The 23,676-nt window shown below is 37.2% G+C and overlaps 1 protein-coding gene across 22 annotated transcripts in view; it reads right to left on the minus strand.

Annotated features, from left to right (window-relative positions):
• The window catches only part of ARHGAP20 (Rho GTPase activating protein 20), a 189,752-nt gene that overhangs the window by 59,168 nt on the left and 106,908 nt on the right, over positions 1–23,676 (minus strand). For 15 of the 22 annotated variants that reach the window (XM_081544156.1, XM_081544140.1, XM_081544149.1 and 12 more), the window contains one exon: positions 8,071–8,220. The exons of the other annotated variants lie outside the window; for them this stretch is intronic. In XM_081544156.1, the coding sequence (XP_081400282.1) occupies positions 8,071–8,220 (150 nt within the window). The remainder of the gene's footprint in view (positions 1–8,070; positions 8,221–23,676) is intronic. 22 annotated transcript variants of the gene reach the window in all.

Genomic DNA, 23,676 nt, shown 5'->3' on the forward strand with positions numbered 1-23,676 from the left:
TATCAGCTTCAATTTCCTTGAATGTTTTATAGTTTTCAGTGTATAGGTCTTTTGCCTCCAAGGTTAAGTTTATTCTGAGGCATTATATTCTTTTTGATATGATTTTAAATGGGATTGTTTTCTTGCTTTCTCTTTCTGATAGTTCAGTACTGCTGTATAGAAAAACAACAGATTTATGTATATTAATCTCACATCCTGAAACTTTGCTGAATTCATTCATTAGTTCTAACAACTTTGGGTGGAGACTTTAGGGTTTTCTATACATTGTGTCTTGTCATCTGCAAATAGTGACAGTTTTACTTCTTCTTTTCCACTTTGGATGCCTTTCGTTTCTTTTTCTTGTCTGATTGTTGTGGATTAGACTTCCAATAGTATGTTAAATAGAAACGGTAAGAGTGGGCATACGCGTCTTGCTTTTTAATTTAGAGGAAAGGCTTTCAGCTTTTCACCATTGAGCATGCTATTAGGTCTGGGTTTATAAAATGTTCTTTATTATGTTGAGATATATTTCCTCTAATCCAACTTTGGTGAGAGTTTTTATCATGAATGGATGTTGAATTCTGCCAAATACGCTTTCTGTGTCTCAACATGATCATGTGATTTTTATCCTTCCATTTTTTAATGTGACATATCACATTTATTGATTTGCAAATACTGAACTGTCCTTGTGTTCCTGGAATAAATCCCACTTCATCACAGTGTATGGTTTTTTCTATATACTGTTGGTTCCATTTGCTAATATGTTGTTAAGGGGTTTTGCATGTATACTCATCAAAGATATTGGCCTCTAATTTTTTTTGGAGCATCTTTGTCTGGTTTAGGCATCAGGGTAATGGTGTTCTCAGAGAATGAGTTTGGGAGTGTCTCCTCTTCTTCAATTTTTTGGTAGAGTTTGAGAAGGATAGATATTAGCTTTCCTTTATATGTTTGGTAGAATTTTCCTGTGAAGTCAGAATTTCCCTGTGAATTTCTAAACTTTTGTTTGCTAGTAGTTTTTTAAAAAAATAACAAATTCAATGTCAGTACTAGGGATCAGTCTTTTCAAATTGTCTGTTTACTCCTAATACAATGTTAGCAGATTTTTTGGAAACTTGTCTATTTCTTCTATGTTGTCCAATTTGTTGGCATACAGTTGTTCATGGAATTCACTGATGATTTTTGTATCTCTATGTCATTGGTTGCTATTTCTCCTTCATTTCTTTTACTTCCTTGGGTCCTCTCCCTTTTCTTCTTGGGGAACCCTGTTAAAGGTTTATCAATTCTGTTTATCTTTTCAAAAAACCATCTCATGGTTTCACTGATCTTTCCTATTTTTTTGGGGGGGGGCTCTATTTTATTTGTTTCCTTTCTGATCCTTACTATTTCTTTCCTTCTGCTGACTTCGGGGCTTTGTTCTTCTCTTTCTATTCCTCTAGATTGTAGGTTAGGTTGTTTATTAGAGATTTTTCCTGTTTCTTGAGGAAGGCCTGTATTGCTATAAGCTTTCCTCTTAAGAGATGCTTTTGCAACATCCTAAAGATTTGGTAGTGCTGTGTTTCCACTGTTATTTTTCTCAAGGTATTTTCTCATTTCTTCTTTCATTTTATCATTGACGCACTGGATTTTCAGCAGCTTGTTGTTTAGTCACCAAATATTTGTGCTTGTCATGTTTTTCCTGCTGTAACTTGCTGAAATTTTTTTCCAGTCACTATTGGAAAAGATGCTTGATATAATTTCTATCCTGTTGAATTTGTTTACACTTGGTTTCTGGCCTAGTATGTGATATATCCTGGAGAATGTTCTCTGTACACTTGAAAACAATGTGTATTCTGCTGGTTTTGGTTGAGGCATGCTGCAGCTATCTAATAAGTCCACCTGGCTTAGTATGCCATTTAAGACCATTGTTGCTTTAATAATTTTCTGTCTGGATGATCTGTCCATTGAGGTAAGTGGGGTAATAACATCCCCTACTGTTATTGTATTAATAATATTATTGACAGTTTCTCCATTTATGGCTTTTAATATTTGTTTTACATGTTTAGGTGCTCCTGTATTGAGTGCATATATGTTAATGAATATAGTATGCTGTTCTTATATTGGTCCTTGTTTTATAAAATAATGCTCTTTTCTGATCTATTGCTATAGTCTTTTTAGAAATCTATTTCGTCTGTTATAAGCATTGCTACTCCAGCTTTCTTGTCTTTTCCATTCACACGAAATACGAAGTATCTTTTCCATGCCCTCACTTTCAGTCTGTGTGTCTTTAGCTCTGAAGTGAGTCTCTTGTAGGCAGCATATTGGTGGTTTTTTTTAAAATCCAATCAGCCATCCCATGTCTGTTGATTGACTGGCACATTTAGTCCAGTGGCATTTAAGGTAATTATTGAAAGGTGTGTACTCACTGCCATTTTCCTATTCTTTTCTGGTTGTTTTTGTCGCTCTGCTCTTGTCATTTCTTCTTTTTCTGTTTCTTCCCTTGTGGTTTTTTGATTATCTTTAGCAGCATGCTTGTGCTCCGTTCTTTTTAAGTATCAATTATAGGTTTTTGATTTGTGGTTATCATGGGGTTCACATACGTTGACCTACAACTACATCTACTTGTTTTAAACTGTAGTCATTTAAGTTGAAACTCATTCTAAAAGATTTACATTTTTTATCCCTCTCTCTGATATTTTCTGTTTTTTATGTCATATTTTACATTTTCATGTTATCCCTTAACTATTTATTTGTAGTTATAATAGCTATGTTTACAATTGTTTGTCTTGTTATTTTCATACTAGCTCACTTAAGAGGTTGATTCTCAGTCCCTACTATTTGCTTTCCTAGTGGGATTTTCCCTTTCCTGTAGATTCTTATTCATTTTCCCCTTAGAGAAAATTCTTTAATTATTTTAGGGTAGGTTTAATATGGATGAACTCTTTCAGTTTTTGCCTTCTGAGAAGTTCTTTATCTCTTCTTTGAAGCCAAATAATAATCTTGCTAAGTATCACAGGTTGCAAGCTGTTCCCCTTTAGCACTTTGAATACATCATGTCACTGCTTCCTGTCCTGTTTGGGATCCTCCATGCTTCCTGTACCTGGGTATCTGTTACTCTCTACAAGTTTGGGAAGTTTTCCACCATAATTTCATGAAATACTGAGTTTCAATTTCTCCTTCTCTTCTCCTTTTGGGTTGCCTATAATGTGAATGTTGGAAAGCTTAATTAATGTTATTCCAGAGATCTTTTAAGCTTTTTTCATTTAAACATTTTTTCTGTTCTGATCAGGTGTTTATTATTCTGTTTTCTAGATCACATAGTCTGGTATCCTTTCTGGTGTGTTTTTTATTTTGGTTATTGAATTCTTCATTTCTAACTGGGTCCTCTTTTATTTTCCAGTTTCTTGTTAAAATTTTTCACTGTGTTCACCTATTTTTCCCTAATCAAGTTAATATTTTTATTATAAATGCTTTGAATTCTTTGTCTGATAAACAGTTTATTTCATTACATATTTCTCTCGGGTTTTCTCTTACTTCTTCAACTGAAACCAGTTCCCCTGCCTTTTTCATTATGCTTAACATTTTCAGCCTCTGTGTATTTTGGTGAAACACTTACCTATTACATTCTTGAAATGGTGTACTTATGTGGGAGCATCCCTATACAGACTGTGCATGCCCAGTGCCATTGGTGACAGAGCTGGATTTGATGTAGATGCAAGTCAGATGTTTCCTCAGTGTGTGCCAGCAGCAATAGCCTTGGTAGTGGATGTGGCTGGAAATGGATAGGTTAGAGCTGAAGCTACTTGTGAGGTAGGACTTCCTCTCTCCTCAATGGATCTCAAATTGCTACAGCAGAAGCCCTGAGATTCAGGCCTGAGCTGGCTCTGTTCCTGTTAAGCGAGTGCTTTCCCTTCTCTAAGTACTGGAACATTTGTTCCAGAGTGGGGCCGTGCTGATGCATGGGGGACCCATGTGGGTTCTTGGTTCATGTCGGCCTCAGACATCTGAGCTGTCTCTGATCGGCGGCCTGTGCAAGAATCTGCAACTGTTTCCCTTACTCTGCTCATAGGCAGCTGTGGGTCTGAGTCCCCTTTGTCCTTCTCCCTCCTCTGCTGCCTCCACCCTGACGTCCCGTACTGCAGGACAGACAGGGTCTGTGTGAACTCTATCCATATATTGCAGCATGAGCTGTAATGAATCGGGTGTCATCAGAGTTGTGGGCTGCTTCTGATGCACTCCTTAAGTAAGCACCCCACCTAAACATCACCTCAGGACCAAGGCACCTCTGGTGGTCCAAGTTCTGTTCCTAGTCATGGCAGCTCTTGGTGCAGTGGGGAGATGCGCCTGGAGGAAGCAGGGCTTGAGCATTTCTGCACCAGGCCCAAGTCATGCACCACTGAGGTGGTCAAGGAAAACCAGCAGCCACTACAGCAATCCTGTCAGCCTTCCCCACTCTGCCTCAGGGGCAAGCCAGCTCATGAGTGCGTACGTGCGTTCCTGTGTAAGAGTGAGTGTGTACATGCGTGCAAGCAGAGGCTAGGTTTCCCACAGCCTTCAACCAGCCTAGAGGGCTGGTCTCCCCTGTGCAGCATGCCAGGAGTGGGATGCCCAATCTGTGGTTTGAACTGCTCACTCCCCAGGGCAGGTCTCTGCCCATGTCATCTCCCTTTTCCTCTGAGGATACTCCTGGTGGCAAGCTCCCAGCCTGATCACTTTTCTTTTCTTCCTGATTACGCGTGGATCTTTCTTACAGCCTTGGTTGTACAGGAGTCTTTCTGCCAGTTTTCAGTGAGAATCATTCCTCATGTAGATGTGGAATAATCTACATGGGGGAAGGTAAGTTCCACATCCTCCTACTCTGCCACTTTGATCAATCTTGAGTCTTTGTTAAACACTCTAAAGATGCTATTCCATTGATCTCTGAAACAGCCATAATTTCTGGTGAGAAAATCACAGTGATGCAAACTGTTGTTCTACTGTATGTAATGTGTTGTTTTTTTCTGGCTGCTTTCATGATTTTCTCTTATATTTGGTTTATAGCCATTTGTCTATAAATAAATAGGTGAAGTTTTATTCATATTACTCCTATTTAGGGGTCACAGAACTCACTGAATCTGTACACATGTCTTTCACCAAATTTGGGAGATTTTCAAACCGTTATTTCTAAAATATTTGTTCTGCTGCATTCCCTCTCTCTCTTCTTTCCGGAATTCCCATTACATGTATGTTATACATTTTGGTTTTCCTCCAAGTCTCTGATGCATTTTTTATTAAAAAGTCTTTTTTCCTCTCTTCCTCAGATTGGATAATATCTATTGATATACCTTCAAATTCACTGACTTATCTCTCTTTCATTTCTATTTTGCAACTAAAGCCACAGAGAGAATTTTTTAAAATTTAAGATATTATAATTTTTAGTTCTAGAATTTTCATTTGGGTTTTGAAAAATATTTTCTATTTCTCTGCTAAGATTTCCTACCTTTTCACTCATTTCAATTGGCTTTTCCTTTTACCTACTGAGCATAGTTGTAAGAGTTGGTTGTAAGTTCTTTTACAGCAATTCCAACAAATAGATCATCTCATGATTGGCTTCTACTTATGATCTTTTTCCTTTCTAGATACTTCATAGATGAAAAAACTTCAGATAACATTCTAGACATTATAAATATCTTATTTTGGAGACTCTGAGTTTTGTTATATTTGCAAAATAATGTTGATGTTTTAACAGACAGCTCATTTTATTAGATTCAAGCTGAAAACCGTACCTCTCCTATGTTCAGCAGCAAATCAGTGCAATTCTTTCAGCCTTAGCTTCAAGCTGCTTTAAGTTTGTTCCATGCATCTGTGGTTCAGCATTCAGCTGGGCAGAGTCTGAACAGAAAATCTGGAACTTCCTTTCTCTGATACTCTTCTTTCTGAGATTTCCTCCCTCAAGTTCCTGTGGCTGTGGCTGACCCAAACTCTGTACTTCGGTGTTTCAGCCCAGAATGCCTGAGTTTTTGCTAGTTAGATGCCCTGCACCATGATTTGACTGCAGCCTGCCCTCAGGCTAATGCATTAAAAGCAGGAAACTCATGCAGTGCTGATGCCTCCTTCCAAGTGTCAATTCTTCTCCAAAATCTGCCAACATTTTGTTCACTTTCCAGAACCTTCAGGAGGTTGTTGTTTGTGTTTTGTTCAGAGTTTACTGTCGTTATCTGTAGAGTGGTCAGTCTTTAAGACTTTACTCTGCCATATCAGAGTCTGAACTCTTCCACACTACTAATTTTTTTAAAAAGAGTAATCTTTTAATTTCAAGATAGGTTTAGATTTTCAGGAAAGTTGCAAAGATAGTACAGAGAATCCTTATATACCTCACACCCAGATTTTGTTTCATCTAATGTTATCCTCTCACATTATCATGGCACATCCATCAAACTAAGAAACCAATATTGGTACATTACCATTAACTACACTACTGACTTCAGATTTCACCAGTTTTTCCATTAACGTCCTTTTTCTATTTTCTATTGTAGGATACCATATAGGATTTAGATATCATGTCTCCTTAGTGACCTTTTATGTGACTTTCCATGGTTTTTTGATTTTTTTTTTTTTTTTTTGATTGTGACAATTTTGAGGCTTACTGGTCAGGTAACTCTATAGAACATCCCTCAATCTGGGCTTATCTGATATTTTTCTCATGATTAGACTGGGGCTATGGGTACTGGAGAGAAATACCACAGAAGCGCCTCATTACACTATCAAAGCATAGATGATGTCCATATGACATCACTAGGGATGTTAACTTAGTCATTCAGTTAGAGTGCTATACTTTTGGAGGAATTACTATGTATGCAAACTTGTTTCTATATTTTCCCTTCTACTTAAAAAACTTGTATGGAAACTCCTTTTTTAAAGACATAATGTAGTCTCATCCTTCACTTGAAATCACTTCCTTTTAGCTGTAAACACCAGGGAGATTAAACAATATGAAATGACAATATTTAGAGAAGCTTGCCATGGAAAAGAAGATACACAGAGAATGATACAAATGTATGTTTCTTCTAAATAAATTCTTAAAATCCTGTGGAAGGTCAATAGTGCATAGTAGAATTTAATGGCGTGCCTTTCCTTTATTAGAAAATTAACAGCTTCAAAAAAGTACTGATTTGCTTTTAAAATGATGCCTGAGGAGTTGGATGGTAATGAGGAAGTAGAAAGAAAAATGTGTGCATGAAATAAAAGCCAGCTCTTTTAAGTGTAAAACAAATATTGAACTTGAACATGCAATTGTTCAAAATCATAAGTCTGAGTTTTCGTACACTCTGAATGGAAAAGTGCCAATTTAGCCTGTTCAGATAAGAGCACAAAGATTCTCTCTCCATGCATTCTCCAACTCCATCCCAGCCAAGGAGTAAGTCTTAGGAAACTGACTTTCATTCCTTGAATTCATAAATCTGCTTTTGATTGTCACACCTCTTTTGATATCAAGTTAGAACATGATGTGCAGTTAGGAAACACATTATTTCATGACATTAAATTTATTTCTATAATTATAAATTATTTTCAAAGAAAATCTGGGAGTATAAACCGGTTATTCAAGCTTAATCGGAGTCTTTTACAGAATTTGTTTCAGTAAAACATCTGTTTCAGTAGTTTAAAAAGCCAACTTGGAAACTCAGTATATAAAACAGTGCGTAAACATGAGGGAAGGTAGTACTGGCGAGGGAGGTCCTAGAACTCTGATTACTCTCCTCCTCCACGGTGTTCGAGGCATTTCAGTAGCCCCTTTAAACAGTCACAGCTCAAACCCAGGTAAATGCTTCCAAGAGTTCTCAATATTTACCATTACCTTTCACATCTTTTAATAGAAAACTCTTTGGGAGAAACATAAAGCGTACTGGTGTCTTTATTGAGGGTGTGCAAAAAGATGAGTTATTGGCTTTAGAAAACAAATGAACTTTTCTACAAAACAGAATAGATCAATCAGAATAAAATATTTTTCTTTAAAAAATTATGGGAACAAAGCTGGATTATCTTTTTTTCTCCCCTCCATTCTAGAAATTACATAGCTGACTGTATTTCACAGTAGCAAACCCATGTGAATAATATAAGACAAGCTATGGCTCTCACCTGAAAGTGGCCACGAAGTTCACTGTGGGCCAGCCTAAGACAAAGGATTTCATGGCATTGGTGTTGCCTTCTCCCACTTCATCCACACAGCTTGCTGTCCACATGTCACTTAATTTTATTTTATTTTTTATCTTAAAGTTATTGTTATATCTAGAAAGATAAAAACCAGATAGGATTTCTTGTTATTTTGTTTCTTAAATTTTATGAGAACTTCTGTACTTGTGATAAGAAGACAGTTTTACTAATCATGGGCACAGAATGTCTTATTCATTGTTTCTACCTTCAGAAACTGTAACATGTTTGGTTACCTTACCCTAAAAAGGCCTTTGAAACATTTGACAATTTGGTCCTAATGCTTGCATTTATGGCAGCAAATAGTCATAAACTGGCAATTTTATTTTCTATATGTTGAACAGTGCATTTGGCTCAAAAACCTAATTTTAAACTTGTTGCTGTTATAAAAAGTTAATTCATTTATTATTTATAACTTCTTTATTTCCAAAAATATATAAACGGCTGAGGAAAAGATTAAACATTATTTATTAAAATATTTATAAAACTTTCACCTATATGCACTAAAAATATAACCAGGAATTGGAGAAATTTGCAATACATTTCCAACTGAGTAGTTGTATAACTTTCTAGTCTTTACAAGCAAGTTCAGTTCAGTTCAGTCGCTCAGTCATGTCCGACTCTTTGCGACCCCATGAACTGCAGCACGCCAGGCCTCCCTGTCCATCACTAACTTCCTAAGTCCGCCCAAACCCATGCCCATCGAGTTGGTGATGCCATCCAGCCATCTCATCCTCAGTCATCCCCTTCTCCTCCTGCCCTCAATCTTTCCCAGCATCAGGGTCTTTTCCAATGAGTCAGCTCTTTGCATCAGGTGGCCAAAGTATTGGAGTTTCAGCTTCAGCATCAGTCCTTCCAATGAATATCCAGGACTGATCTCCTTTAGGATGGACTGGTTGGATCTCCTTGTAGTCCAAGGGACTCCCAAGAGTCTTCTCCAACACCACAGTTCAAAAGCATCAATTCTTTGGCGCTCAGCTTTCTTTATACTCCAACGCTCACATCCATACATGACCACTGGAAAAACCATAGTCTTGACTAGACGGACTTTTGTTGGCAAAGTAATGTCTCTGCTTTTTAATATGCTGTCTAGATTGGTCATAACTTTCCTTCCAAGGAGTAAGTGCCTTTTAATTTCATGGCTGCAGTCACCATTTGCAGTGATTTTGGAGCTCAAGAAAATAAAGTCTCTCACTATTTCCATTGTTTCCCCATCTATTTGCCATGAAGTGACTGAACCAGATGCCATGATCTTAGTTTTCTGAATGTTGAGCTTTAGGCCAACTTTTTCACTCTCCTCTTTCACTTTCATCAAGAGGCTCTTTAGTTCTTCTTCACTTTCTGCCATAAGGGTGGTGTCATCTGCATATCTGAGGTTACTGGTATTTCTCCTGGCAATCTTGATTCCAGCTTGTGCTTCATCCAGCCCAGCATTTAGCATGATGTTCTCTGCATATAAGTTAAACAAGCATGGTGACAATATGCAGCCTTGACATACTCCTTTCCCAATTTGGAACCAGTGTGTTGTTCTATGTCCAGTTCTGACTATTTCTTCTTGACCTGCATACAGATTTCTTAGGAGGCAGATAAGGTGGTCTGGTATTCCCATGTATTTAAGAATTTTCCACAGTTTGCTGTGATCCACACAGTCAAAGGCTTTGGCATAGTCAATAAAGCAGAAGTAGATGTTTTTCTGGAACTCTCCTGCTTTTTCAAGGATCCAATTGATGTTAGCAATTTGATCTTTGGTTCCTCTGCCTTTTCTAAATCCAGTTTGAACACCTGGAAGTACATGGTTCACATACTGTTGAAGCCTGGCTTGGAGAATTTTGAGCATTATTTTGCTAGCGTGTGAGATGAGTGCAATTGTGTGGTACTTTGAGCATTCTTTGGCATAGCTTTTCTTTGGGATTGGAATGAAAATTGATCTTTTCCAATCCTGTGGCCACTGCTGAGTTTTCCAAATTGGCTGGCATATTGAATGCAGCTCTTTCACAGCATCATCTTTCAGGATTTGAAATAGCTCAAGTGGAATTCCATCACCTCCACTAGCTTTGTTCATAGCGATGCTTTCTAAGGCCCACTTGACTGCACATTCCAGGATGTCTGGCTCTAGGTGAGTGATCACACCATCATGATTATCTGGGTTGTGAAGATCTTCTTTGTACAGTTCTTCTGTGTATTCTCGCCACTCTTCTTAATATCTTCTGCTTCTGTAAGGTCCATACCATTTCTGTCCTTTATTGTTTCCATCGTTACATGAAATGTTCCCCTGGTGATTCTAATTTTCTTGAAGAGATCTCTAGTCTTTCCCATTGTATTGTTTTCCTCTATTTGTTTGCATTGATCACAGAGGAAGGCTTTCTTATCTCTCCTTGCTATTTTTGGAACTATGCATTCAAATGGGTATATCTTCCCTTTTCTCCTTTGCCTTTAGCTTCTCTTCTTTTCTCAGCTATTTGCAAGGCCTCCTCAGACAACTGTTTTGCCTTCTGCATTTCTTTTTCTTGGGGATGGTCTTGATCACTGCCTCCTGTACGATGTCATGAACCTCTATCCATAGTTCTTCAGGCACTCTGTCTATCAGATCTAATCCCTTGATTCTATTTGCCACTTATACTGTATTATTGTAAGGAATTTGATTTAGGTCAAATCCCTTAGAAGAAATGGAGTAACCACATAGTCAAGAAAAGAGTCCGAAATGCAGTACTTGGATGCAATCTCCAAAATGACAGAATGATCTCCGTTCATTTCCAATGCAAACCATTCAATATCACAGTAATTCAAGTCTATGTCTCGACCAATAATGCTGAAGAAGCTGAAGCTGAACGGTTCTATGAAGATCTACAAGACCTTCTAGGACTAACACCCCAAAAAGATGTCCTTTTTATTATAGGGGACTGGAATGCAAAAGTAGGAAGTCAAGAGATACCTGGAGTAACAGGCAAATTTGGCCTTGGAGTACAGAATGAAGCAGGGCAAAGGCTAACAGAATTTTGCCAAGAGAACTCACTGGTCATAGCAAACACTCTCTTACAACAACACAAGTGACAGCTCTACACATGGACATCATCAGATGGTCAATACCTATATCAGATTGATTATAGCCTTTGCAGCCAAAGATGGAGAAGCTCTATACAGTTAGCAAAACCAACACCAGGAGCTGATTGTGGCTCAGATCATGAACTCCTTATTGCCAAGTTCAGACTTAAATTGAAGAAAGTAGGGAAAACCACTAGACCATTCAGGTATGACCTAAATCTTAAACCTTAGTCTTCCAAATCTCCTTACCTGCAAGGCTTTCTGATGGGACTCTTTTTTTATGGAGGTGGGGGACAAATCTCATGACCATTTATGTCCGTAAAGCTAGAGGTACTAGTTTAAAAATATTTAAAACTAGTATTTCAATTTATATTAAGATGGAGAACCTTAGGGTCACAGTGTGTTTCTTCAGATTTTTCACTCTCAATTTCTAATAGCATTAGATTATTCCAATATAAATTTAAAAGTATGAATTCTAGATTTCACTCTATTCCAAGATGGAGATGTTCTATTAAACACATTTTGGGGTAGAGAACATGTTATAGTCCATAAGTATCTGATGGTAATCCTATTAGTAATGAATTAATAATTGGAACTTTTTTTTCTCCTCATCTTTTTGACCTACACAGAATTCATCATTAATTCCCTATTTCTTTCAGGAAATAAAATATGAGAATAGTGATGGTTTAAGAGAGTATGAAATAACTACTTCCATTTCCTTGTGTGTGCTCAGTCGTGCCTGACTCATTGTGACCCCATGGACTGTAACCCATCAGGCTTCTCTGTCCATGGAATTTCTGAGGCAAGAACACTGGAGTGGGTTGCCATTTCCTTCTTCAGGGGATCTTCCCAACCCAGGGATCAAACCCCTGTCTCTTGTGTCTCCTGCACTGGCAGGCAGATTCTTTACCACTGCACCACCTGGGAAGCCCTTTTATTTCCTTTTTTGTATATTCCAAATAGGTGCTCTAAGGCTATTAACATTCTAAATACTGTGATGCTCAAACATTGTTTTAAAAAATGTAAAGACATGATTCTATAGGAAAATAATTTTTAATTTACCTTTCTAATGAATATCAAAAGTGGTTCTTAAGGTCTCATCCAGCTTTAATATTAATACTTGTTTTAATTCAATATGGAAAAGAATGACAGTACATTCAAAACAATTTTAGGCAAACATTGTCAACTTTCTGCATGAAATGGAGTAAATAAAATACCTTAGCCAAAGAAAGACTTTTAAAACATTCTGTATTATTGTACTCACTAAAGTCCATTTATTTTGACTGAATAAATATGTGGCAGTTGGCCAACTATTTATCCCCCCTGAGTTTATTTCTATAGCATCAACTTAAGGACTGAAAGCAGTTTCCAAATGGAGCCTGAAGATGAGCTGAGGCAATATTGAACATAAGGTAGTGAATCTGTTCACGAAGTATATGATTAAGGACTAAGTAACTCAGTTATAAAAAACTGAGGACATAGGTTTAGTGTATCAGGGGACTACTTCTTGGTTGCTATTTCAGAAAAAATAAATTGTCTCATATTAAGGAGGATCTGTCAGTATATTAAAATGTTTGATGTATATGTATAGTTTATATATATATATATATATATATCAGTGATTTCCTGAAAAATTGTGGTAAAAGTTTTGCAAGATGGCAGCTTTTATTTGTCACTCAATCTCTAAGTCAAGTCCACCTCTTTGCAACCCCGTGGACTGCAGCACACCAGGCTTCTTTATCCTCCTCTGTCTCCTGGAGTTTGCTTAAATTTATGCCCATTGAGTCAGAGATCCTATATTGATGGCAGTATTCAACAGTAATGATTGTCTCCTCAAATATATGTTTTCTCTATGTCAAGGAGAAAGAGCTCATGCCACAAAATTAACTTAGACCACTCATATTCTTTAATATCCCCAACAAATATAGACAGTACTTAAAAATTCAACAATCCCACTTCTGTATATTTATCAAAGAACTGAAATCAGGATCTAGAAGAGATATTAGCACTTTCATGTTCAATGAAGCACTATTTACAATAGCCAAGATGTGGAAATGAATTAAATGTCCACCGACACATACATACAGTGGAACAGTATTCAGCTTTAAGAAATCCTATCATATGCCACAACATGGATGAACCCAGAGAACATAATGCTAAGTAAAATAAGCCAATCAGAGAAGAACAATGATTCTACTTATATGAGGTATTTAAGGGAGTCAAACTCACAGAACCTAAGTGAATTATAGGTGGCAAAGGGCTGGGGAAAGTGGAATGTGGGGAGCTGCTAATTAATGAATATACATTTTCATTTATGCAAGATGAAGAAATTCTAGAGATGCTGCTGTGCAACACCGTTCCTCTGAACAATACTGTACTGTACCCTTAATTTGTTTAGAAGGTAGATCTCAATGTTAAATATTCCTACCACAATAAATTTTTCCTAAGGGAAACACATTCAGAAACAGCTTTGCATTTATTATCTTTGCTTATGGTTTTAAAAGATCAACAGCTCATTAAACATTCTATACCATTTCTTTATTAGTTAGATCCTTTTACTCATCACAAGAGAAAGACTGATTCAAAAAACAAACAGAACAAAACACTAACTGGTTGAGGAATATTGTATAACATCCATTAAAAAAGAGGTAAGTTATAGAGACAGCATGGATTAAATTTTGATCGATTCATATTGATTAAATGCATGGAGTTTGACATATGATAGACTTATGTTCAAATGTGGGCTCAACTAATTACTAATTTTGTTATCTTGGGAAAGTCACTTAATTTCTTTAAGAAACATTTTCTATAAATGGGAAAAATATTATCTATACAACAGAACAGTTATATGGGTAAAATTTTCTAGAAAAATACTTAACAGGCTTCCAATAAATTTGAGATCTCCAGTATTATCAATACTGCTCAGATTAAATATAGTGCTTGCAAAAGCAGTATTAATATTTAGTCAAGCCCAAGCCTTATTCTTTAATTGAACTATAGTTGACTTACAATATTAAACTAGTTTCACGGGTACAGATTAGTAATTCAACATTTTTATAGACTATACTCATTCTAAATTATTATAAGACATTGACAATATTCTCTGTGCTATATATCCTTGTAGCTTATTTATTTTTTAAATAGTAGTTGGTACCTCTTAACCACCAACCCTGTCACTCCCTTCCTGACTTCCTCTCCTCATTGGTAACCATCAGTTCTCTGTATCTTTGAGTCTGTTTCTGTTTTGTTATATACATTTTACTTTTTAGATTCCACATGTAAGTGATAACACACAGTATTTGTCCTTATCTAATTTATTTCATTAAGCACAATACCCTCCGAGTCCATCCATGCTATTGCAAATGACAAAATTTCATTCTTTTTTATGGCTGAGTAGTATTCCACAGTATATACATACCACATCTTCTTTCTCCATTCATCTGTTAATGAACACGTAGGTAGATTCCATATCGTAGCAGTTGTAAATAAACCCGCTAATGAATATTTGGGTCAATGTATTACATATTTTCATATGAGTGTTTTCATTTCCCTTGGATATAAACCCAGGTATGCAATTACTAGATCATATGGAAGTTCCAGTCATAGTTTTTTTTAAGGAATCTTCATACTGTTTCCACATTGTCAGCACCAGTTTATTCTTACCAATAGTGTACAAGGGTTCCCTTTTCTCCATATCCTCTGCAGCATTTGTTATTTGTGTTCTTGCTGATGACAGCTGTTCTGACAGATGTGGGGTGCTACCTCATCATGGTTTTAATTTGCATTTCCCTAATAATTACTGATATTGAGTGCCTATTGGCTATCTATAAATTTTCTTTGGAAAAATGTCTTTCTTTTGGAATTCTTTTTGAACTTTTTTTAAAATTTTTTTCTTATTCAGTTAATCTTCCAATTTTATAATTGGGTTGTTTGTTTTTCTGATGTTGAGTTATTTACCTCATCTGAATACTAACCCGTCAGTTATATCATTTGCACATATTTTCTTTCGTTCAGTAGATTATCTTTTTATCATGTCAATGGTTTCCTTTGCTGTGCAAAAGCTTTTAAGTTTAATTAGGTCCCATTTGTTTATTTTTTTGCTTTTGTTTCTTTTGCCTGAGGAGAGAGTTCCAAAAAAATACGGCTATGGTTTATGTCGAAGAGTGTTCTGCAAATTTTCTTTTTTTTATGGTTTTTTTATAGAGTTTTTTTTATAGATTTTTATCATTTCCAGTCTTACATGAAGGTCTTTATTCCATTTTGAGTTTGTTTTTATATATGTTGTGAGGGAATGTTCTACTTTCATTCTTTTATATCCTGCTCTCCAGTTTTCCTAGTAACACTTTTCCTCACTGTATATACAGAGTAACAGAGTAATCACAACAGTACATACTGTTTTGAAGCTTAGTCTGACAGGGAGCATGATACCCCTACCATGTTCTGTCTTCTCAAGACTGCTCTGTCTATGTTATCTCTTGTCATTCCATATCAATTTTAGGATTATTTGCTTTGTTCTGTTAAAACTGTCACGTGTATTTTGAAAGGGACTACATTAAATCTGTAGACTGTTTTGAGCATTATAGACATTTTAACAACATTAAATCTTCCAATTGATGAACACATAACATCTTTCCATTTTTTGGGGGGTATCATCTTCAATTTCCTTCATCAATGTTCTTAGTTTTCAGAACTGAGGTCTTTCACTTGTATGATTAAGTTTATTACTTGGCTTTTTTTTTTTTGGATGCAATTTTAAACTGGATTGTTTTCCCTTTCTGATAGTTCTTTATTAGTATATAGAAAAGTAGCAGGTGTCTGTGTATTAATCTTGTATATTAAAATTTACTGAATTAATTTATTAGTTCTAATGGCTCTCTGATGAAGCTTTGAGGGTTTTCTATACATAGTATTTGAGTAAGTTCCCAGAGTTGGTGATGGACAGGGAAGCCTGGCATGCTGCAGTCCATGGGGTTGCAAAGAGTCAGACAGACTGAGCAACTGAATGGAACTAAACTGATACATAGTGTCATGTCATCTGCAAATAGTGATAATTTTACTTCTTCCTTTCCAACATGGATCCCTTTTATTTCTTTTATAATTGTGTGGCTAGGACTTCCAATATTATGTTAAATAGAAGTGGTTAGAGTGGGCATCTTTGTCTTGTTCCTGATTTTAAAGAAAAAACTTTCAGCTTTTCAGAGTATATATGATGTTAGGTGTGGGTTTGTCATAAATAGTATTTATTATGTCGAGATATGTTCTCTCCAGATATGGGGGAAATTTGATGAATTTTTTTATCATAAATGGATGCTGAATTTTGTCAAATGCTTCTTCTATATCTACTGAGGTGATCATGTGATTTCCATACTTTGTTAAAGTGGTGTATTGCAATGATTTACTTGCCCATTTTTGAACCATCTTTGCATCCGTGGAATAAATCCCACTTGATCACAATGTAAGATCTTCTCCTTGTACTGTTTAATTCAGTTTCCTAATATTTTGTCAGGGATTTTTGCATGTATATTCATGAAGATATTGGCCTGTAATTTTCTTTTCTTTTTTTAGTGTCTCAGCCTAGTTTGGTATCAAGGTAATGGTGGCCTTGGAGAATGAGTTTGGGAGACTGAGGAAGGCAGGAATTAGCTCTTCTTTATATGTTTGGTGGAATTTCCCTGTGAAGTCATCTGGTCCTGGACTGTTGTTTCCTCGTAGGTTTTTTAAAATTACAAATCCAGTTTCAGTATTAGTAATCAGTCTGTTCAAACTGTCTGTTTTCTCTCGATACAGTGATAGCAGGTTGTATGTTTTTCATCATTTGCCTATTTTTCCTGTGTTGTCTAATTTGTTGGCATACAACTATTCACAGAATCCTTCTTTTTTTTTTGGTATCTCTGTGGTACTGGTTGTTATTTCTCCTCTTTCATTTCTTATTTGGGTCCTATCCCTTTTCTTCTTGATGAGTCTAGCTAACAGTTTATCAATTTTATCTTTTCAAAAAATTAGTTGTTTCACTGGTCTTTTTCTATTACTTTTTGGTCTCTATTTTATTTATTTCCTCTCTGATATTTATTATTTCCTTCCTTCTCCTGACTTAAGGCTTTGCTTATTCTTCTTTTATCTAATTCCTTCAGATGGCAGGTTAGGTTGTTTATTTGAGATTTTACTTGTTTCCTGAGGAAGGCCTGTACTGATGTAAACTTCCCATACAACTGTGTGTGTCAGTCACTCAGTCGTGTCCGACTCTTTGCGACCCCATGGACTGTGGCCCGCCAGGCTTCTCTGTCCATGGGATTCTCCAGGCAAGAATACTGGAGTGGGTTGCCATGCCCTTCTCCAGAGGAACTTCCCAAACCAGGGATCAAACTCTAGTCTCCTGCAGTCGCAGGCAGGTTCTTTACCATTTGAGCTACAGGGAAGTTACGTACAACTACTCTGCCGCATATCATAAATTCTGAAGCATTCTGTTTCCATTTTTATTTGTCTTAAGATACTTTCTGATTTCTTCTTTGATTTTTTCATCAGCCCATTGGTTTTCTGTAGCACACTGTTTACTCTCTATATGTCTGTGATTTTCCCATTTTTCTTTTTGTAATTGATTTCAAGTTTCATATAGTTGTGATTGGAAGATGGTTGATACACCTCTCCTGTTAAATTTGTTGACACTTGTATTTTGGCCTAGAATGTGCACTATCCTGGAGAACGTTTAATGTGTACATCAAAAGAATGTGTATTCTACTGGTGTTTTGATTGGAATGTGCTGCTGTTGTTGTTCAGTCCCTCAGTCCTGTCTGACTCTTTGTGACCCCTTGCAGCACACCAGGCTTCCCTGTCCAGCACCATCTCCCGGAGCTTGCTCAAACTCATGTCCATTGAGTCTGTGACGCCATCCAACCATCTCATCCTCTGTCGTCCCCTTCTCCTCCTGCCTTCAATCTTTCCCAGCATCAGGGTCTTTTCTAATGAGTTGGCTTTTTGCATTAAGTGGCCAAAGTATTGGCACTTCAGCTTTAGCATCAGTCCTTCCAATGAATATTCAAGACTGAGTTCCTTTGGGATTGACTGGTTTGATCTCACAGTCCAAGGGACTCTCAAGAGTCTTCTCCAACACCACAGTTTAAAAGCGTCAATTCTTCAGTGCTCAACCTTCTTTATGGTCCAGCTCTCACATCCACACATGACTACTGGAAAAACCATCACTTTGACTGTATGGACCTTTGTCGGCAAAGGAATGTCTCTATTTTTAATATGCTACCTAGGTTTGTCATAGCTTTTCTTCCAAGGAGCAAGCATCTTTTAATTTCATGGCCACAGTCACCATCTGCAGGGATTTTTGAGTGTGCTGTAGCTATCTATTAAGCCCACCTGGTTATTATACCATTTAAGACCACTGTTGTCTTAATAATTTTGCCTGAACGACCTATCCTTTGAGGTAAGTGGAGTGTTAATATATCCAACTATTACTGTAGTACTGTCAGTTTCTCCCTTATGTCTTTTAATAGTTGCTTGATATATTTAGGTGCTCCTGTATTGGGTACATGTATGTCAATCAGTATAATATCCTCTTTTTGTATTGATCCCTTTATTATAAAATAATGCCTGTCTCTGTCTTTTGTTAAATTTATCTATATGAGTACTGCTACTCCAGCTTTCTTTTTTCCCATTTGCATGAAATATCTCTTTCCATCCCCTCACTTTCAGGCTGTTTGTGTCTTTAGCTCTGAAGTGAGTCTCATGCAGGTTCACATAGATGGATCTTGGATTTTTAATCCCATCATTCAGCCTACTTTTTTGATGTATTTTTTCCAATCACGTTTAAAGTCATTATTGATAGGCATGTACTCTTACTGCCTTTTTGTTACTTGTTTTCTGGTTGTTTTGTAGTTTGCTATTCCTTTTTTTTCTTCTGTTTGCTTTTTTTCTTGTGGTTTGATGACTTTCTTCAGTGGAATGCTTGTATTACTTTTGTTTGTTTGTTTTTAGTGTTTGTTTATCTATTGTAGGTATTTGGTTTGTGATTATCATGGGGCTCATATGCTGATTTGTACCTACTTATTTTAAACTATAGTCATTTAAGTGTAAACACACTCTAGAAAAATCTACATTTTTCTTCTTTCCCCACACTTTGTTTTTTGTCATCTTTTACAAGCTCATATTTATCTCGTTTACTTTTTTTAAAATTACTTTATTTATTTTAATTTGAGGCTAATTACTTTACAATATTGTGGTGGTTTTTGCCAAACATCGACAGGAACCAGCCACGGGTGCACATGTGTCCCCCCGATCCTGAACCCCCCTCCCACCTCCCTCCACATCCCATCCCTCTGGGTTGTCCCAGAGCACCGGCTTTGAGTGCCCTGCTTCATGCATCAAACTTGCACTGGTCATCTATTTTACACGTTTCAGTTTTACTCTCTCAAATCATCCCACCCTCGCCTTCTCCCACATAGTCCAAAATCTGTTCTTTACATCTGTGTCTCTTTTGCTGTCTTGCATATAGGGTTGTTGTTACCATCTTTCTAAATTCCACACATATGTGTCAATATACTGCATTTGTGTTTCTCTTTCTGACTTACTTCACTCTGTATAATAAGCTCCAATTTTGTCCCTCTCATTTGAACTGACTCAAATGTGTTTTTTTAATAGCTGAGTAATATTCCATCGTGTATACATACCACAACTTCTTTATCCATTCATCTGTCGATGGACATCTAGGTTGTTTCCATGTGCTAGCTATTGTAGACAGTGCTGCAGTGAACATTGGGATACATTTGTCTCTTTCAATTCTAGTTTCCTCAGTGTGTATGCCCAGCAGTGGGATTGCTAGGTCATATAGCAGTTCTGTTTCCAGTTTTTTCACCTTAACTGTTTATTTCAGTTATAGTTGCTTTTTATAATTTTTGTCCTTTAGACTTAGTACTATCTAAGTCACTGATCCACAGCCTTTACTGTATATTTTCCTTCACTAGTTGTGTATTTCCTTTTCCATAATTTGTTACATCTTACTATGGCACTTTATTTTCTACTAAGAGAAGACTATTTAACATGTTTCAGGGTCAAGTTAGTATTGGCGAACTCTTAGTTTTTGCTTGCCTGAGCTCTTTGTCTTTTCTTCAATTCTGAATGACCATCTTGCTGGGTAGTATTCTAGGTTTCAGGTTTTTCCCTCTGGGCACTTTAACTATATCATGCCACTCTGTTCTGGCCCGCAAAATTTCTGTAGAAAAAATCAGGTGATAGCCTTATGGGAGTCCCCTTGTATGTAACACTTTGTTTTTCTCTTGATGCCTTATTTTTGCCATTTTAACATAACATGTTAGTGTGAGTCTCTTTGCTTTCATCTTATTTGGGACTCTGCTTCTTGCACCTGGTTATCTGTTTCCTTCTTCAGGTCTGGGAAGTTTTCTGCCATAATTTCCACAAATACATTTTTGGCCCCTTTCTGTCTTTTCCCTGGAACCACCATAATGTAAATGTTATTATGCTTGCTGTTTTCCCACAGTTTCTTTTAAATGTCATTATTTTCTAATTTTTTTCCTTTTTGATTGATGATTTTCATTATTCTATTTTCAAGATCACTAATGCCTTCTTTTGTATCATAGTCTGCTGTTAATTCCTTCTAGTCTGCTTTTCATTTCAGTTATTGTAGTCTTAAACTCTGACCAGTATTGTTTACATTTCCCACTTCCTTGTCAAAATTCTCACTGTGTTCATCTACCCTTTAGTTGTTTCTTTAAAAGTTTTTTTTTCTTGTTCTTTTGTTTGAAACAAATTCTTCTTTCTTCTCATTTTGGTTAACTTCTTGTCTCTATGAAGTGTGGTGAATAATTACCTATCCCAGTCTTGAAGATGAGTCCTTGTGTGGGAGCATCCCTATTCAAGCCTATTCAAGTCCGTGTATTCCCAGTGGCTTTGGTGGGAGAGCTGGATCTCAACTGAGCATGGGTCATATCATCCCCCTGGGTGTGTTGGCATCTGTTACCTTAGTAAAAGGTAGGGCTGGAAACGGAGGGGCTAAAGCTAGAGCCAAGTGTGAGCTGGGGCTTTTACTACATTCAATGGCCATCCTACTGGTGGCAGGGTCAGGTCCAAAGTGTTGGGGCAGAAACCCTGAGGGTCAGAAACCCTGAGGGTCAGATATGAGCTTGTTCTGTCCCCTCTAAGTATGTATTCTCCCCTCTCCTAGCCACGGTACCTTCACTGCAGAGGGGAGTGGCAATGTAGAAAGACGGGTTTAGAGCAGGCAGCTGGTGCAACTAGGACATGCACCAGGATGGCTCAAGCATGCCAGTCAGATCTGCAGACAGCTCCTGATCCACTGCCTTCCGTGAGTGCCAGCAATAAACATCCTTGTCACATTTAACTGCAGTGCTGGGTCAGAGCTGCCTCTGTCCCTCACAAGGGCACACTTGCTTTGGCAATATTAGCCTACATCCTAGTTGGTATTTGCACAAGAGTTAGAGGCAATGCTGAGGTATCCATTACTGTCAGAGCCCTAGGTAGTTTTAATCTGCTTCCTCTGCCTTGTTCTGAGAGTAAACAAGAGTGTGTTTACATTCTTCACAGATGGGAGTCTCAGTTTCTTACACGCTCTCCTATCAGTCAATGGTTTTCAAACCAGCCAAGGGGACTTATCTTCCCAGTGCTGGCTGGTGTGCCAAGTATGTGCTTCACACTCCTTAATCCCCAGGAAGGATATGAAGCCCATGATTTACCCCTCCTCTTCTCTTTACCTTCCTAGGGAAGTGTGTTCTGACCTAATTGCTTCTCCTCCCTTCCTTTATGACTCCTGTGGATCTTTATTTACAGCCTTGGTTGCCAAAGAGTCGTTCTGCTCATCTCCAGGTAGTTTTCAGTGACAATTCCTTTGCATTAAGATGTACTTTTCATGTGTTCATGGGGGTAGGTGAGCTCAGCATCTATCTAATCCACAATCTTGATCTCCTCCCCATTCACATCTCATTTATGACATAGCATAACTTATCTGAGGGTACAGATAGTAGAAAAAAGCTAACTCTTCTCCAGTGACCAAAAATCTCTTTGATGAGATACTAGATTTGATAAACTATTTTTTTATGATGTTTTATAAACAATGGAAAGGGATTAGAGCAAGTTATAGCTTTCATGTTCTAGGTTGGATGTTAATTACACTGGATTTAGTGTTGAATTAAATAAAAAATTTAATTAAAGTGAAAGTATTTTGGGTGAATTATTTTGGGTACATCTAAAGTATATGAGAAAAGAACAGAAGCAAAAGGCAAAGGAGAAAAGGAAAGATATATCCATCTGAATGCAGAGTTCCAAAAAATAGCAAGGAGAGATAAGAAAGCCTTCTTAAATGATCAGTATAAAGAAATATATGAAACCAATAGAGTGGGAAAGTCTAGAGATCTCTTAAAAAAAAATTAGAGATATTAAGGGGACATTGCATGTAAAGATGGGCACAATAAAGGACAGAAACGGTATGGACCTAACAGAAGAGGAAGACATTAAGAAGAGGTGGCAAAAGTACAAGAAGAACTATACAAAAAGATCTTAATGACCCAGATAATCATGATGGTGTGATCACTCACCTAGAGCCAGACATCCTGGATGCAAAGTTAAGTGGGCCTTAGGAAGCATCACTATGAACAAAGCTAGTGGAGGTGATGGAATTCCAGCTGAGCTATCTCAAATCCTAAAAGATGATGCTGTTAAAGTGCAGCACTCAACATGCAAACAAATTTGGAAAACTCAGCAGTGGCCAGCCACAGGACTGGAAAAGGTCAGTTTTCATTCCAATCCCAAAGAAAGGCAAAGCCAAAGCATGTTCAAAGTACCGCACAATTGCACTCTTCTCACAGGCTAGCAAAGTAATGCTCAAAATTCTCTAAGCTAGGCTTCAACAGTATGTGAACTGAGAACCTAAAAGATGTTCAAGCTGGATTTAGAAAAGGCAGAGGAACCAGAGATCAAATTGCCAACATCCAGTGGATCATAGAAAAAGGAAGAGAATTCCAGAAAAACATCTACTTCTGCTTTATTGACTACGCCGAAGCCTTTGACTGTGTGGATCACAACAAACTGTGGAAAATTCTTAAAGAGATGGGAATACCAGACCACTTTACATGCCTTCTGAGAAATCTCTATGCAGGTCAAGAAGCAAGTTAGAACCAGACCTGGAACAACAGACAGGTTCTAAATTGGGAAAAGGGTACACCAAGGCTATATATTGTCACCTCATATGACAGAGTATATCATGAGAAATGATAGGCTGGATGAAGCACAATCTGGAATCAAGATTGTCAGGAGGAATATCAATAACCTCAGATAGGCAGATGACACCACTCTCATGGCAGAAAGTGAAGAGGAACTAAAGAGCCTCTTGATGAAAGTGAAAGAGGAGAGTGACAAAGCTGGCTTAACACTCAACATTCAAAAAACGAAGATCATGGCATCTGGTCCCATCACTTCATGGCAAATAGATCGGGAAACAATGGAAACAGTAGAGACTTT

The sequence above is a fragment of the Giraffa tippelskirchi genome, chromosome 11, assembly GCF_054371585.1.
Source record: "Giraffa tippelskirchi isolate mGirTip1 chromosome 11, T2T-mGirTip1v1.2.pri, whole genome shotgun sequence".
Classification (NCBI taxonomy): domain Eukaryota; kingdom Metazoa; phylum Chordata; class Mammalia; order Artiodactyla; family Giraffidae; genus Giraffa; species Giraffa tippelskirchi.